This window comes from Oratosquilla oratoria, chromosome 22, assembly GCF_046742065.1.
Source record: "Oratosquilla oratoria isolate Oo_2021 chromosome 22, ASM4674206v1, whole genome shotgun sequence".
Classification (NCBI taxonomy): Eukaryota; Metazoa; Arthropoda; class Malacostraca; order Stomatopoda; family Squillidae; genus Oratosquilla; species Oratosquilla oratoria.
Window position 1 is genome coordinate 52,147,002 of NC_134798.1, and position 16,430 is coordinate 52,163,431.

The window sequence follows — 16,430 nt, forward strand, 5'->3', positions numbered from 1 at the left end:
GACCCTACCTGAGACATATACCATACTATGACTAGCAAAACAAAAGTGGAAACCAATTTGTAACATCAAATATTGTTATTCTAAACTAAACCTCTGAAGGACAAAAAGGGGAGGTCAGAAAAGTTATGAGTGCACACAGATTTGGATGGTATTACTCATGAAATGAGGTATCCCTCACTAGGCTAGTAGTACATAAAATCAAAGCTGTTCTTTGTCCATAGGTGAGACATATAGTAGCCCTTGACTTTTTTCTTGAAAGTAACCTTGCTATTTGACTGCTTAATGGACACAGGTAGTGAGTTCCTTAGTTGAACACCTGTGAAATGAAAGCTGTTTTTGGTGAAGGAACCTGCACGAGTTACAATAAAAGACCCTTGACTGTTCCGGGTTCGGTTCTCAGCAGATAATATAAAATTACAGCTCACATATGAAGGAGCAGAATTATGAACAACATTGTAAACATGGTTTAGTTTCAGCTGCTGGACATGATATTTTACAGGTAACATTCCTACACTGCTAAATTCTTATATACCAATATGACTACATAGAGGTAAATATAGCATGAATCTAATTATCTTATTTTATGCAACCTGTAGCCGAGACTTTTTTTTGCTCAGACTACTGTACCAAGAGCTACAAGCATAATCAAAGTGATGCTGTAACAAGGCTGAGACCAGAAGCTTCTATGTTTCCAAATAAAAATTTCTGGATTTTCTGTACAAAATTTTGACTCCATGTGAACACTTGGATACAATCTTATCCGTTCAGGCATTCCCTGAGAGGGACTGATCTAAGGGTATTCCAAGATAAGTTATACCTCTTGTTTTGAGTCCAAGACATTATCCCCACATCTGACCTGTACATCATGGTGTTTCCTGAGGTTGGGTTTTGATGTGAAGATCATACTTTCTGTTTTACCAAGGTGTAAAGACAGCCTGTTATCTATGAGCCAGTCCTGGGCTGATACCAGTTCAACACTCAGGGCCTCCTCTGCTTCAACTGGCTCCCAACCTGAGACAATTAGTATGGAGTCATGTGCATATAGCAGTAACAGTTCACCGCACCTGGCATGTCATTAATATAGACCAGGAACAGAAGTGGTCCTAGAATTGAACCTTGTGGCACACCACAAGTTATCTCTCTGTCACCTGAGCAGGCTCCAATGTGTAAACATCTAAAACACAAGAACATAAGAATAAAGGTGACTGCAAGAGACCATAAGGCCTACACTAGGCATTTCCATGTCCATTACCTGTCATTCCCATCCATAAAATTGTCTGTTTCTTAAAAGAACCATATTGACTTGAGGGGAATAGATTTATTTTGTGCATTTAGAATTAAAGTTGTTAGGTTACTCTACATTTCATCCAAATTACTGACCCGGCTGTTGACCTCACGCTTGTAACTGACCTGACCCAAGGTACACATATTACCCTCCGTGACTGTGGTTTGAATGTAGCATGGGAACAGGTGTACAGTTGGCACCCCGGCATGGGGTCAAAGGTCACCATCTAGAAGGAGGGTGTATGGGCATTGGCTGGTGTGCGGCTCTAGTGCGTATGTGTGTGTTTATGGGTGAAGGTTCGAGTGATCGAGGCGCGACATAGAAAAAAAAAATGTAGATAGTACTTAGCTAGCATAGGATTAGGTGGCGATACGAACGAAAGAAAAACTAGAGCAGAGTGTCATATTAAACGAAGAACATGAAGAAGAGCCAAGAACTAACGCGGACAAGGTAAGTGATACGTCGCTCCGTTATGATAGTGACCCGACACCTGACCGCGCTAATGACGTCCGGACTGACCGTGTATCTCACCTCGTCACAGCCCCCCTGGGTCGGTCTCGTAAGTAACCAAATGTCTTAAATACTTTTTTATTTATCTCATCAAAATTGGCTGTCCTGAAGTCCTGTAATAGAACATTATTCGTACTATTTAATTCTTCCCACATACTATTAAATCTTATTTCTTGATGATCACTAGAGCCTAGATTATCTCCCTCTTTTACGCTTCTCGTTAGGTGCTAATTATTAGTTAAAAGTAAGTCCAGAGTATTCTCTCCCCTCGTAGGATCGGTAATCATTAGTTTTAGGAAATTATCCTGCACCACATCTAACAAATTTTGTGCTTCCTGATCTCCTACTAAAAATTCCCAGTCAATGTTCGTATAATTAAAATACCCCATGATCACAACGTTTTTGTACTGTAACGCCCGGTGAATTTCATGAGTCAAGGGATCAGTCTGCTCAATGCTGAGGTTAGGAAGTCTATATAGGACGCCAATAATAAGTTTCTTATTCTTGCCTATAATCTCTTCTTTAATCGAATGGTTGATAATACAAGTTATTGTATTTTTAACGAAAAGTGCTACTCCTCCCCAACTCTTGCAAACCTAAATCATTTGGGTTGTAGTGGTTTGGTTCGAACAAGCCAGGGAAAATGAAATTCACTTTGGTCTCTTATTCTAATCTCTTTGGTAAAACAACCACAAGTAATAGCCACTGCTTAGTGGATCTGATCAGTCGTAGCTGGACGGTGAGCCTAACGTCAGAGGCGGTGGCGGCTGATGACGGCGAGGCTCGATGGGACTGCTACAAGACTGGACGAGATGTTGTTGCTGCTGCCGTGGCTACTACTATTCTGCCCTGACTGGCCGCCGCTGCCCTATTTAAGGGTCGCTCGCGGCTCAGCGTAGTTGGCAAGAGAGGTCGCTAGCCGCTCGAGAACCATTTGCTGGCTCCTGATTGGCTAGCTCATATTCACCTCTTGCCAACTATGGGAAGTGTGTGACCGCCTGTGGCTGCGTCACTACACCACTCCCCCTCTCTTCGAGAGCGGGCGTCGAGGGAGATAGGGAGCGACGCGCGCGACGTGGTTGAATCGGTGTGGCCTTCGTATCACTCGCCCAAAACGTGTGGTCATTCCATCAGGGGGCATGTCTGGCGAGGAGGGCCTTGATGGAGGGGGGCTCGAATGCAGGGTGGTGTGGTCGAAGTCAGATGCCTGGCGAGGTGGGGTCGGTTGAGTATGGAGCTGTGGAGACATAAGGTTGGGTGAGAATTGTTGCATTGCATGGTAGAGTGGGGGCGTAGGGTGGGGAGGATCTTGCGGGGTGCCGGGAACAGTTGTAGAAGGATGTGGTTGCGGGGTGGGAGAAGGAGAAGGGTTCGCTGTCGTGTGCGTGTGATCTGTGTATGGTGAAGAGTCAGGGGCAGGAGGGGAGTGATGGTTTGGAAGGGAGAGTGTTTCGGGGGGTGAGGAATGACTTGGTTCGGTGGTGAGGATGGGGTTAGGACCATGTTGTAAGATATATTGTAGTGGCCCTGGAGGTTTGGTAGGGGGATTGATGGGGAGATGGGCCGGCTTGAGCCTGTCGATGGAGACGCTATCCGGTTTGGCATCTCGGTTGATCACGAAGTACTTTGGTGATCTGCTGAGGACTCGGAAGGGGCCGTCGTATGGGCGCTGAAGAGGAGCTCGTGTGGAGTCTTTCCTGACGAAGACGTAGTCACTTGTAGACAGGGCCGGGGGAAGGTGCTCCGGCTGTGGTTGTGGTGGACGAGGGGGTGTTGGACGGGTGTTGGCAAATGTGTCCTTGATGAGTTGGAGGAGGGCGTGACGATCCGGATCGCCGACGGCAGGCGTGGCAATTTCCCCAGGGAGGCGAAGGTTCTCAGCGTAAAGTAGCTGCGATGGGGAAATGTCATTGTCGACCTTAGGTGTGACGCGGATCGTGAGAAGCACCAGGGGAAGGGCGTCGACCCAGTCGCATGAGGGTTGTGCCTTCAGCGACTTCTTCAGTTGGCGGTGGAACCGTTCCACGAGTCCATTGGCTTGGGGGTGGTAAGCGGTGGTCCGGTTACGTTTGGTACCAAGGAATTTGAGGAGGCTGGACCATAGGTCAGATTCGAACTGGGGGCCCTTATCGGTGACAATGATGTGAGGTGCGCCGAATCTGGATACCCATCCAGAGAGGAAAGCACGGGCGGTCGTCTCGGCGGATATATCCGGAAGGGGGATCGCTTCTGGCCACCTGGTGTATCTGTCGATACACGTAAGGAGGTAACGCATGCCGCGAGAAGGCGGAAGGGGGCCCACAATGTCCACATGAACTGACTGGAAACGTGCCGTTGGTGCAGGAAAACGCTGGAGTGGTGCGTGGACGTGGCGCGTAACCTTGGCCGTCTGGCAGGGGAGGCAGGTCCGGGTCCATTGTCTGACATCCTTGTTGATGCCTGGCCAGACGACTCGATCCGTGATGAGGCGTTGTGTCGCGCGGATGCCCGGATGACTGTGGTCATGGAAGGAGGAGAAGACGTCCTTACGGTGACAGGCGGGGATGTACGGACGGGGTTTGCCTGTGGAGATGTCACACCACAATGGTACGTGGTTGTTGGGAAGCTGTCTTAGCTGTAGGGATGAGGTGTCGTGCATACGTAGGAGGCGGAGTTCACCGTCGTTGTTCTGAGATGCGGCGATGCGTGCGTAGTCTATGTTGTGGTTAGGGAGGATGCTGGAGGTGATTCTAGACAAGGCGTCGGCTACCTGGTTATCCTCTCCCTTGATGTATTCAATGCGAGTATCAAATTGGGAGAGGAAGGACAGCTGCCGGGAGACTATTGGGGAGTGATGGTCGGAGACTCTGTCTAGGGCATGGGCGAGTGGCTTGTGGTCTGTAAGGATAACGAAAGGCCGGCCTTCCAGGAAGTAAAGGAAGTGCTTGACAGCCGAGACTATGGCTAGCAGTTCCCTGTCAAAGGCGCTGTAGCGAATTTGAGGAGGGTCCAGACGTTTGGAGAAAAAGGCGATAGGCTGGAGCTGGCCGTTGATCTTCTGTTGGAGGACGGCGCCAATTGCTGTGGAGGAGGCATCAGTGGTAAGGAATGTGGGTGCGTGAGCTACTGGGTAGGACAAGCGGGCGGCTTCAGCGATTGCCGCCTTGGCTTGCCCGAATGCCTGGGTCGCTTCGGAAGACCATCTCACAGGTTTGAGCGACCGCTTGGAATGGTTCTTGGTGAGGTCGTTCAAGGGAGCGAGTTTTGCAGCTGCGTTGGGGATGAATCTGTGGTAATAATTGACGATTCCTAGGAAACGTCGGAGCATCTTGATGGTTGTTGGCTGTGGGAAATCTTGGATTGTGTCTACTTTCTGAGGGAGAGGATACAGACCTGCTGTTGAGATGCGGTGTCCGAGGAAGTCGAGAGATGAAACTCCGAGGAGACACTTGGACGGATGTACCCGGAGGCCATAATCTTGGAGGCGGCGGAAGAGGAGGCGGAGGTGTTGGCCGTGGGTATCGGAGGCTACGAGGATGTCGTCGATGTAAACGGTGATGAAGTCGAAGTCTCTGAGGGCATGGTCTATGAATCTCTGGAACGTCTGGGCGGCATTCCGGAGGCCAAAGGCCATCATCTTCCACTCAAAGAGGCCGAACGGAGTGGCTATGGCTGTCTTCTGGACGTCTTCCGGCGCTACAGGGATTTGATGAAACGCCCTGACCAGGTCAATTTTGGAGAAGACCTGCTTCCCGTGAAGCTTGAAGTGGAAGTCTTGAGCGTGAGGGATGGGGTAGCGGTCGGGCTTCGTGATGCGGTTAAGTTGACGGTAGTCACCGCAAGCCCGCCATTGGTTGGGCGGTGGGGGTGGCTTGGGAACCATGTGGAGTGGTGATGCCCAAGCACTCTCCGATGGTTGGATGATGTCCTGGTCTAGGAGTTCTTGGAACTCCTGTTTGGCAGCGGCCAACTTCTCTGGGGAAAGTCGTCGAGGCTTGCTGTATACTGGCGGTCCAGATGTCTGGATGTGGTGCATGATGTTGTGAGGGGTGGTGGTGGTGTTGGTCTTGTCTGGCGATGTTAGCTGGGGAAACTCCTGCAGGATGCGTACATAATCGCCAGCGGACTGGAGGGACGATATCTGGTGGGATTTGGCGTTAGTGGTGGTTCCCGGTATGCTTGTCGTGCCGTGGTACAAGCAGTTATCCTTGGCGCTAACTACCATATTGTAATGCTGGAGGAAGTCGTAGCCAAGAATGGGGTGCTGGACCGCTGCTATGACGAATGTCCAAGGGAACTTGACATCGTGGAGGTCCAGGACGCTGTGGTGGCTGCCGTACGTTGCAATGGGCGTACCGTTGGCTGCAAGCAGGTCGTAGGATGGCCACCGTGTACCGTGGTTGGGTTCTTCCGTCGGGGGTATGATGCTGACGGCTGAGCCCGTGTCTACCAGGAAAGATAGGCCAGAGTGGCGATCACGCACTGAGAGGAGGGTGTGAGTATGGTTAGCGGGGGTAGGAGTGCTTACCGACCCCCGCGTTTGGCGTTTCCCCGCGACCAGCTGCATGGTTGTGTGCATCTGAGCGCCTTGGCTCCGAAGCGGGTATGGTACCAACAGGAGGCAGTATCCTGTCGTGGAGCGGGGCTAGGTGGTGGTTGAGGGGGGGTTCCCTTCTCGGCTAGTAACTGGTTGAGCAAGGTCTTCATGTCGGCGACTTCCTGCCGTAGCTGCTGCATACTTTGGTCACTGGCACTATATGACATGGGAATGTTTTCACTCACAGCACTATGGTCAGTAACACCTGGGTTGTCACTACACTTTGCACGAACACTATGCACTGGTTTGTGTACCGAGGTATGTCGCTGGAACAACCTATCTGCTATTTCGCAGTATTGTTCGTCGTCCTTATCGCCGGCTAGAGCTTCCAGGTGTAAGTGGAGGGCGTCCGGCATCTTGGAGAGGTGAATGGAGCGGAGGAGTTCCTTGGGCAATGACACCTTTGCCCGGGTGTTGAGGTTGGCCATACGGGTGTATAGCTGTGAGGGGGTGGTGTCGCCGAGTTCGCTCTGCTGGATATCTCGGTAGAGCTGGTCGTCAGGCCTGGCGCATAGCTTCCGTAAGGCAGTCTTGAGGGCGGCACACTTGCCTTCTTCCGGAGGAGAAGAGACGGCGTTACGGACAAGGGCGATGACGTCCGTTGGTAGAGCGGCGATGTACGCGCCGAAGGCTTGGTGGTCCGGAACGTCACCTTGAGTGGCTAAATAGGCTTCTGTGTGAAGTAGCCAGCTCTCCAAGTCACGGGAGAAACTGGGAAGTTTCACTTGTGAGTTTTCCATAATCCTGGTTGTCCTTCACCGGGGTCACCAATTTGTAGTGGTTTGGTTCGAACAAGCCAGGGAAAATGAAATTCACTTTGGTCTCTTATTCTAATCTCTTTGGTAAAACAACCACAAGTAATAGCCACTGCTTAGTGGGTCTGATCAGTCGTAGCTGGACGGTGAGCCTAACGTCAGAGGCGGTGGCGGCTGATGACGGCGAGGCTCGATGGGACTGCTACAAGACTGGACGAGATGTTGTTGCTGCTGCCGTGGCTACTACTATTCTGCCCTGACTGGCCGCCGCTGCCCTATTTAAGGGTCGCTCGCGGCTCAGCGTAGTTGGCAAGAGAGGTCGCTAGCCGCTCGAGAACCATTTGCTGGCTCCTTATTGGCTAGCTCATATTCACCTCTTGCCAACTATGGGAAGTGTGTGACCGCCTGTGGCTGCGTCACTACAGGGTGACAAGTGCACCCCGTCCCTTGTATGTAGATGATTCTTACCGTAAAAAGCGACCCCTATTGTCGACAAATGCCCATCAATTGGCCTTGCAATGTTTTGCCAGCCTGCAATTCATTGCAATAGCCTTGGAATGTCACATGCCTCCAACTCACTCCCTAACTTACATATGTCATTTCCCCCAGCACTCAACAAACAATGGGTTTCACACCTTCCCCGACTATACATTCTTCAATCCTTTCTCTAACATCACTTTTATCGCCGCCCCGGGGGTAACACACCTGAGTCCTATGCTTCCTATCTTTTTTGCAGAAGACCCCATCTAAATATCTCACCTGGCTATCCCCTACAACCAAAATCTTGCCTGTGGGCAGGTGACCTATCAACTGCCTTACCCCTCTTCTCTTGTATATTTATTTATTTATTTATTTATTTATTTATTTATTTATTTATTTATTTATTTATTTATATTTATTTATTTATTTATTTATTTATTTATTTATTTATTTATTTATTTATTTATTTATTTATTTATTTATTTATTTATTTATTTATTTATTTATTTATTTATTTATTTATTTTTGTAGACCCGCGAGAACTTGAGAAGATTTTCTACACTCAAACATGCCTGGTGAGGGCTTTTTACCATCTCTCCGTATATATATTTTTTTCACCGTTTTCAATCCAGGTTCCAAACACGGTTTGTCATCTGTGTTTTGGGCCTTCGAGCGAAGAACTCGATTCTCCCCTATAAGGCCCTTAACAGTCTTCTCTAAGGCTACAATTCAACTACGTAGCGATTGTACCTCTTCGGCACTGATCACTGAAACATAACCACTCGCTATCTCACTGTCTGAAGCAGCTACCCCAGTTTGGATGTGATTCACCATGGTCTTGGATCACGTATTGGACTCGTGGTCGACAGCTATTTCCCTCCCGTAAGAGAGCTCAGAGCTCATATATTCCCGATCTATGGGTAATGCTGACCTTACACGCACACACACACATAACCCCCCACCATTTGGAGTAACGACTCGCAACGCAGCGATACTGAAATTGTTTCAGCCCTGGGTGGGATTCGAACCCGGTCCGCCGTAGTGGCAGCCGGGAACTCCAACCACTGCGCGACGAGTTAGCAGATGACATATGCCAGTATCACAGCTGCAATTCTTAGCTATATCAACGGCTGGCTGTTATCATTCTGAATATTTTGAATCCCATAGATAAGTACCGAAAATTAATAGTAATATCAGTAACGATTTTTAAATAATCGAGACGGGCGAAAATCTAAAGGTATTTTTTAGAAGCCCACATCTAGGCAGTATAGCATTATAAAATAAAATATTAATTTTGTAAGTTATAATACATAAATGTAATAGATCTTTTTCTTCGCGGAAATCAATATCAGAAAACATTGAAACTATGCAGAAACGAAGTTGCGTCACATCCTTTAAACGCCATGTTTATTTTGATAGATTCGGCGATCGGATACAACAACAGCGACGAACTTATGACCGCTTGAATTGCAGGTATTGCTCAACATATTTTAGGCTAGGTTAGGTTAGAATAGACGAATTTATCATACTTTAATTTCTTTTACCTCCGCCTCTACCAAAACAAAGATGGCGCCTCAAGTAGTCAAAGCTGCTGTTTGTTTATAGCTTTCGGTAACTTTTTCTCTTATTTATTTCCGCCAAGAATAACGTAGATTACGTTGATGTTTTATAATCTACAAAATTACTTTTCTATTGCTATATCGCGTAGGTGTGCATTCTAAAAATTTACTCATCTTTATAATTACCAATTCAAAGAGTTACGTTTAAGGTTAGGTTATGTCTCAAAACTCCAATTCTATTATTCTTACATATATCATCAGCTAGCCCTTATGACTTATCATTCTGAGTGTTTTGAACCCCATAGATAAGTATATTAAATTAATAGAAACATTCACATTGGTAGCTATTTTTAAATAATTGAGGTGGCTAAACATCTTTTGTGTAATGTCTGACAGCTGTAATTTTTACCATTATTATCGACTGCAAATCTTACATATGTCACCAGGTAGCTCTTATAATTCTGCAAATAAATAGTAATTTCAGGAGCTATATAAAAAAGTACTGGTAAAGTTCTTTATATTTACCAAAATGTTAATCCTGTTTGCTTATATTATGATTGGAAGGCATACTCCATCTGAACTTCCTCAGTATGAAAATGAAGAATTTAAGAAGTTCACTGCCTAACATCTGAATTCAATGTGCACTGATTATGATATTCTTGCAAATAGAAATATGTCCAGATCACTACCAGTTTGGGTAGGTCAGGACTCAGGACTTGTTTGTGAGCCCTCTGGCCTCCCCCATTTGACCTCATCTAGATGTGCTCATTACTACTAGACTTTCCTTGAAATTATATTCAATCCCCTGATTCACCCAGAATTGATCAATTCTCCTTTCAGTTTATACTACAGTAGAAGCCAGATTTAACAGATCCCTAGTTAGCAGAAGCCGAATTTAATAGAAATTTAAGATCAATAATGGAATGTCCTGGAAAGATAATTCTGATAAACTGAGCATATTCCATCATTTAATGGCAAACCCAATAATAAAAGAGCACTGAGGCCCAACATGGATGGTATTTAGTAGAAAGGCTTAATATATCATCAGCGTTGTACACCTGAAACTCATGTAGTTCCTCCTTCACCATCAATTTGTGCAATTTTTCAATAAAAGGGTCCATAGTACTATTATCAGTGCTCAACAGCTCGCCTGTGTTTGCTCGATTCTCCAAGTCATGGCGCCTCCTGAACTACCACAGCCAGCCATCGCCACACTTAAAATCTTGGATCCCAAGGTGGTTTGCTAAGTGTTGTGCGGGATTTTGAATGTCCAAGCCTCTCACAGGAAGCCCTTCTGTGCGCTGCTGCACATACCACTTGTAAACTGCCTCGTTTAAGTTTTTGTGAGCAAAACACTTCCTGTTCCTTCCCACCTTCAATTTTTTTTTTTACCACTTCCTTTATTTGGTCCTTGGGTTGCAAAATATCATGGAGAGTTGATATTATAAGGTTGAATTGAGTCATGAGGTTCCCCCTCTTGGTCCCATTTTCATACAACTCGATCACCTTCAATTTCTCGCTCATGCTGAGACCTCTCCTTTTTTTGGATGGTGTAGAAGGCAGAGCACTAGCCTTGGAAGCCATCACAAAGTGCATATAGGGTAGCGAATAACACATGTGAGGATCGGCAAAATGACTGTGCATCTGATCGGTAGGTGACAACGTAAACTGACCAAGGAGCAACATGTGTCAGTGTGGGTGGCTGGTTTGGCGGTAAACTATAGCGGATGCCTGCATATATCACTGCAGTCCGAGTTAGATAAGAATAACCCGGTGGCTATATAGAGCCCAACTTATCCAATATCTGACTTTTACATATCCGATGTATAGAGGGTTTAATTTACTTGCGTTTTGTGTTATCTATTGGAATACTAAAAAAAAAAAATCATTGCTTCACTAAATATTACAAAGTTTATATTATCTATATAGGTTCAACATACATCATCATTCAGCATACTTTAACCAAAAAATAGTATCAGTGTTGTCATTCTAATTTATGAGTAAGATTCCCACGGTACAAATTTGTTACAAATTAAATTGTAACTCACTTGAGAGTGTTCTGACTGGGTGACCACAACTTGATGAGCTAATCTCACCAACTTGTTTTGGTAGTGATTGATTGAGGGGCTTGGTAGGGGAAACCTACCCAATCCCATGTACTGTACATAGGTGACAGGTTCACTTAGGCTGGTTGGGTAATGTACTTTTAATTCAAGAGTGTCAGAAGTTATTATTTGATAGCTTTATCCATAGGATTTTGGTACTATATCTGTTTAAATTAACTTGTGTGAGTATCCTCTAAAAAATTAAAAACAAAGGTAACAGTAGAAATCTGCAGAAATTTTTACGATGAAGAGGAAATGTGACTAAGATTCAAATCTTCAAGTCACTTGTGCTCCTTGTTTTGCTGTATGGCAGTTAGACATGGACACGCAATGCTTGAATGCTGACTTGAAGAGGTGTCCAATATCTTTGGCCATAAGTGCCTTTGGAGAATGTGTATCACTGGAATGACTTGGTATCAACCCAGAGACTACTGTGAGACTCAGTCTAGGCCAGTTAACTGCATGATTTGTGAATATCAACTCCAGCTCTCTGGGCATGTGGCATATTTCCCTAATGTTGTTCCTATTGGCAGCTCCTCCACAAAAGATTGCCCTCAATGAAGGGGATACTCACAAAATTCATGACTGGGGCACCATGACTGAACCTGTTGAGAGATGTTTGGAGTGGAAAAGGTGGCTGGTTGGGAGTCTGATCTGAGAGACCATAGGGAATGGCACAAGCATGTGAGTGAAGCAATGTACAGTGCTCGACAAAATTCGCGCCTGCTTAGGCCAGACCGGGCGCAAACTATGGCGAAATAATGATGGTCATTTTGATGGTGAAACAAAGATGTCAGAACTCGCGCCTGCCTGTATGACGTCACTGCATCCAAGGACGATGCGACCAGGGAAGCTGGAGCGCGTTAGTTGCCTCAGGGCATTCGTAGAGGTAGGGTGTGTGTGGCGTTGTGCTCGTGAGGGGGCCAAGTTTTGTGTCGCATTTTTTTACCTTTTTTCCCTTTTCAGTGTAAATATGGCTCCGACCAACCATTTAAGCAATGAACAGATTGCACAGGTGCTGGTATTGAAAGATGCAGGCCATGGAACGAAAGAAATAAGTGACTTGATGAACATAAACCCTTCCACAGTGCGCAGGTGGATAAGGCGTCGACGCCAAGAAAACAGTGGTGCAGACCCAGTGCCTAGAAAACACACTGGCAGGCCTAGGAAAACTTCCCATAGGGCTACTAATGGCCCTATGGTGAAGGGCTACTAATGGCCCTATGGGAAGTTTTCCTAGGCCTGCCAGTGTGTTTTCTAGGCACTGGGTCTGCACCACTGTTTTCTTGGCGTCGACGCCTTATCCACCTGCGCACTGTGGAAGGGTTTATGTTCATCAAGTCACTTATTTCTTTCGTTCCATGGCCTGCATCTTTCAATACCAGCACCTGTGCAATCTGTTCATTGCTTAAATGGTTGGTCGGAGCCATATTTACACTGAAAAGGGAAAAAAGGTAAAAAAATGCGACACAAAACTTGGCCCCCTCACGAGCACAACGCCACACACACCCTACCTCCACGAATGCCCTGAGGCAACTAACGCGCTCCAGCTTCCCTGGTCGCATCGTCCTTGGATGCAGTGACGTCATACAGGCAGGCGCGAGTTCTGACATCTTTGTTTCACCATCAAAATGACCATCATTTTTTCGCCATAGTTTGCGCCCGGTCTGGCCTAAGCAGGCGCGAATTTTGTCGAGCACTGTACTCCCAAGCATATGCCCCCAATTGATGATTAATAATGATGAAAAGAAAAAAATATGTATTATACCTCAGCAATTGCTTAGATAATTTTTATTTATTATGTTTTGCTAAAATAATAACACAGGAACACCACTAACCAGTGTATCTAAAATGATGTGGCTTGCATCACTTATTTGAGTCAGATGAGTGAGATGAACTGAATATGCCTCCCAAGAGAAGGTCCTATTTAGATTCAGGTCCTGTGAGCCCAAACATGGAATGTAAAGGAGTTATGTTAAAATATGACTACTGTGGCCAGCTGAGCTATACCCCACTTACAAATACCATGACCAGATGAGAAAGCTAGGGCAAAATTTGCATCATTCTGTTTGTGGTGGCATAAATATGCATGTAGCAATTGGCTAAGGATCAGTGCATTTCTAATGAAAAAATAGAATGCAGTATATCATAGCATCATATCTGTTAGTGTTTCTACCTATTCTATGTTAGGTGATGGCATGTACGAAAGGTCTGTTTAAGTACAAAGAGTCTAAGTACCTAGGAACTTGAATATGAAAGTTTGTGTACAAAACATCCACAATCTTATTAATACACAATCACAGAGTTAGATGTCAATCATATAATTACATTTTCTTTTTCCAGGATAAGGGTAGCTATCAACATTTCTTTGGAAGAGGTATCCAGAAATTCCATATTTGTCATACAACGAAGAGGATCCGGTGTGACACCTGTGGCACAGCTATCTCACAAGACCTCTTAAATATTACATGATGACCAATACTGTAGCAAAGGCTTTCCAAAAGGACATGTGCAATACAGCCTTCTCAAGTAAGAGTCATTCCAAATGTCATGTAGTGACTCAGACTATAGAGAAACGATTCCAATGTAACCTGTGTGATGCAGCCTTCTCAGAAAAGGGTGTCCTCACACGTCATATGTTGACTCACACTGGAGAGAAGCCTTTCCAGTGTGGGCTGTGTGGTGCAGCTTTCTCATTAAAGGGAGCTCTCAACTGTCACATAATGACCCACACTGGAGAGAAACCTTTTCAGTGTAACCTGTGTGAAGCAGCTTTCTCACGAAAGCCAAGCCTTAACCGTCACATGATGACCCACACTGGAGAGAGGCCTTTCCCTTGTAACCTGTGTGATGCATCTTTCATAGAAAAGTATTCTCTCAAATGTCACATGATGACTCACACTGGAGAGAAGCCATTCCAATGTGAGCTGTGTGATGCAGCTTTCCCAAATAAGAGTTGTCTCAGAAATCATGTGATGACTCACACTGGAGAGAAGCCTTTCCAGTGTGACCTGTGTGATGCAGCTTTCATAAAAAAGAATCATCTCAAAAGTCATATGATAAGCCACACAGAAGAGAAGCCACACCAGTGTAACCTGTGCAGTTCCGCTTTCTCTGGAAAGGATGGTCTCAAAAAGCATATGATGACCCACACAGGAGAGAAGCCTTTCCAGTGTAACCTTTGCAATGCAGCTTTCTTTCGAAAGAGTTATCTCAAAAATCACATGGTGACTCACACAGGAGAGAAACCATTCCAGTGTAGTCTGTGTGATGCATCTTTCTCTCAAAAGGGATCAGTCATCTATCACATAAAGACCCACACTGGAGAGAAACCTTTTCAGTGTAGCCTGTGCGATGCAGCTTTCTTAAGAAAGAGAGGCCTGGACTGTCACATGATGACGCACACTGGAGAGAAGCCTTTCCATTGTGACCTGTGTGATGCATCTTACTCACAAAAGAATTATCTCAAACGTCACATGATAACTCACACTGGAAAGAAACCATTCCAATGTGAACTGTGTGCTGCAGCTTTCTCACAAAAGACTAATCTCAGAAATCATGTGATGACTCACACTGGAGAGAAGCCATTCAAGTGTGACCTGTGTGATGCAGCTTTCTCAAAAAAGAATGGTCTCAAAAATCATATGATAATCCACTCAGGAGAGAAGCCATACCAGTGTGACCTGTGCAATTCTGCTTTCTCTAGAAAGGGTTCTCTCACACAGCATAAGAAGACCCACACAGGGTGAGACACCTTTCCCGTGTAACCTTTGTAATGCAGCTTTCTCACGAAAGTGTTTTCTCAAACGTCACATGGTAATTTACACAGGAGAGAATCCTTTCTAATATGGTCTGTGTTATGTAGACTTTTCCAAAGTGATTTTAAATGTCATGTGATGACCCACACATGAATGAAGCCTTTCCAATGTGAACTGTGTGATGCTGCTTTATCAAGAAAGGTTATCTCAAGTTGCATATGGTGACCCATACTGGAGAGAAGCCTTTCAAGTGTAACATATGCAATTTTGATTTTCAAGAAAGGGTGCTCTCACATGGCATATGATAACCTACACTAGAGAGGAGTCTTTCAAGTGCAACCTAGGTGATGCAGCTTCCTCACAAAAGAGTTGTATGTCATGTGATGACCTGCACAGGATAGAAGCCTTAGGAGAATATTCATCTCAAATGTCATGTGCTTACCCACTCTGGAGAGAAGCCTTTCCAGTGTGACTTATGCAATGTAGGTTTCTCACAAAAGGGTGATCTCAAATATTACATGATGACCCACACTGGAGAAAGGCCACCTGTGCAATGAAGCTTTCTCATGAAGGAGTAATGTTAAATGGTATATGATGATCAACATGGGAAAGAATCCTTTCTAGTGAGATGCTTTAAAGAATTACATGATAACTTTTGCAAGAGAGAAACTTTTTTAGTTTATATTGTGTTGCACATTTCGGAATAAAGACTTAATATGTGTGGGGAGACAATCATTAGATTCAAAATCAGACCTATGGCATTCGAGGCAGAAATGAATGTGACATATTTAAAAATGTATGTTTGACTACCAAGTTCTTTCTATGCAGGTCTGTATGAACAAATACTGTATGAAATTATTATAATTTAGTGATCTTGTAATAAAGTCATACATATACCAGTGGAATTGTTTTAGTGAACATTTAATAGGATGGAAAATCTAAAATATGTTCAACTCAATTTATATCTGATATGTTATAAAAACAGTGGAATGCCACTTGATCTGTACAAAAGAAATAAATGAAATAGTTTAATGAATGATTATAGTGTCATTTGTTAGTATTGTGAAATTTCAGAATAAGAAAAAATATATATATTGTTTTGTTATAATGCCTAAACACATGTCTTACAGGCCAGACTTAGCTTATCACTTGTTGTTTTAATTCATACCCATGATATAAAACACAGTGTATTTGCCTAATTGTATATAGGAAAGGAGCAATGGTCATTGGGTCCTGTCTCTTACTCCTCAGTTATAACTAGCCTCAAATTCATGTACAGTACCAAGCAAGTCTATCCTTGCTCTCCAATTATATTTAGATTTGAATTGTGCATTGATCCAGCTTGGGCTATTGCAAGTATTTATACATATATATGAAAATCTGGAAAGTAGTAGAGCCTATG

At 44.8% G+C, this 16,430-nt stretch overlaps 1 protein-coding gene across 3 annotated transcripts; it reads left to right on the forward strand.

Annotated features, from left to right (window-relative positions):
* Nucleotides 1-8,967: 8,967 nt before the first annotated feature.
* On the forward strand, nucleotides 8,968-16,079 carry LOC143037593 (uncharacterized). 3 transcript variants are annotated; one of them, XM_076206055.1, is made up of 2 exons: nucleotides 8,968-9,079; nucleotides 13,614-16,078. In XM_076206055.1, exon 2 carries the CDS (start codon nucleotides 13,739-13,741, stop codon nucleotides 15,017-15,019), a length of 1,281 nt encoding a protein of 426 aa, XP_076062170.1. In that variant the 5' UTR covers nucleotides 8,968-9,079; nucleotides 13,614-13,738; the 3' UTR covers nucleotides 15,020-16,078. The 3 variants fall into 3 exon arrangements, with proteins under 3 accessions (XP_076062170.1, XP_076062172.1, XP_076062173.1); XM_076206057.1 differs by lacking the exon at nucleotides 8,968-9,079 and adding an exon at nucleotides 9,171-9,217 and having other exon boundaries at nucleotides 13,614-16,079; XM_076206058.1 differs by lacking the exon at nucleotides 8,968-9,079 and adding an exon at nucleotides 11,473-11,954 and having other exon boundaries at nucleotides 13,614-16,079.
* The last annotated feature ends 351 nt before the right edge of the window (nucleotides 16,080-16,430 follow it).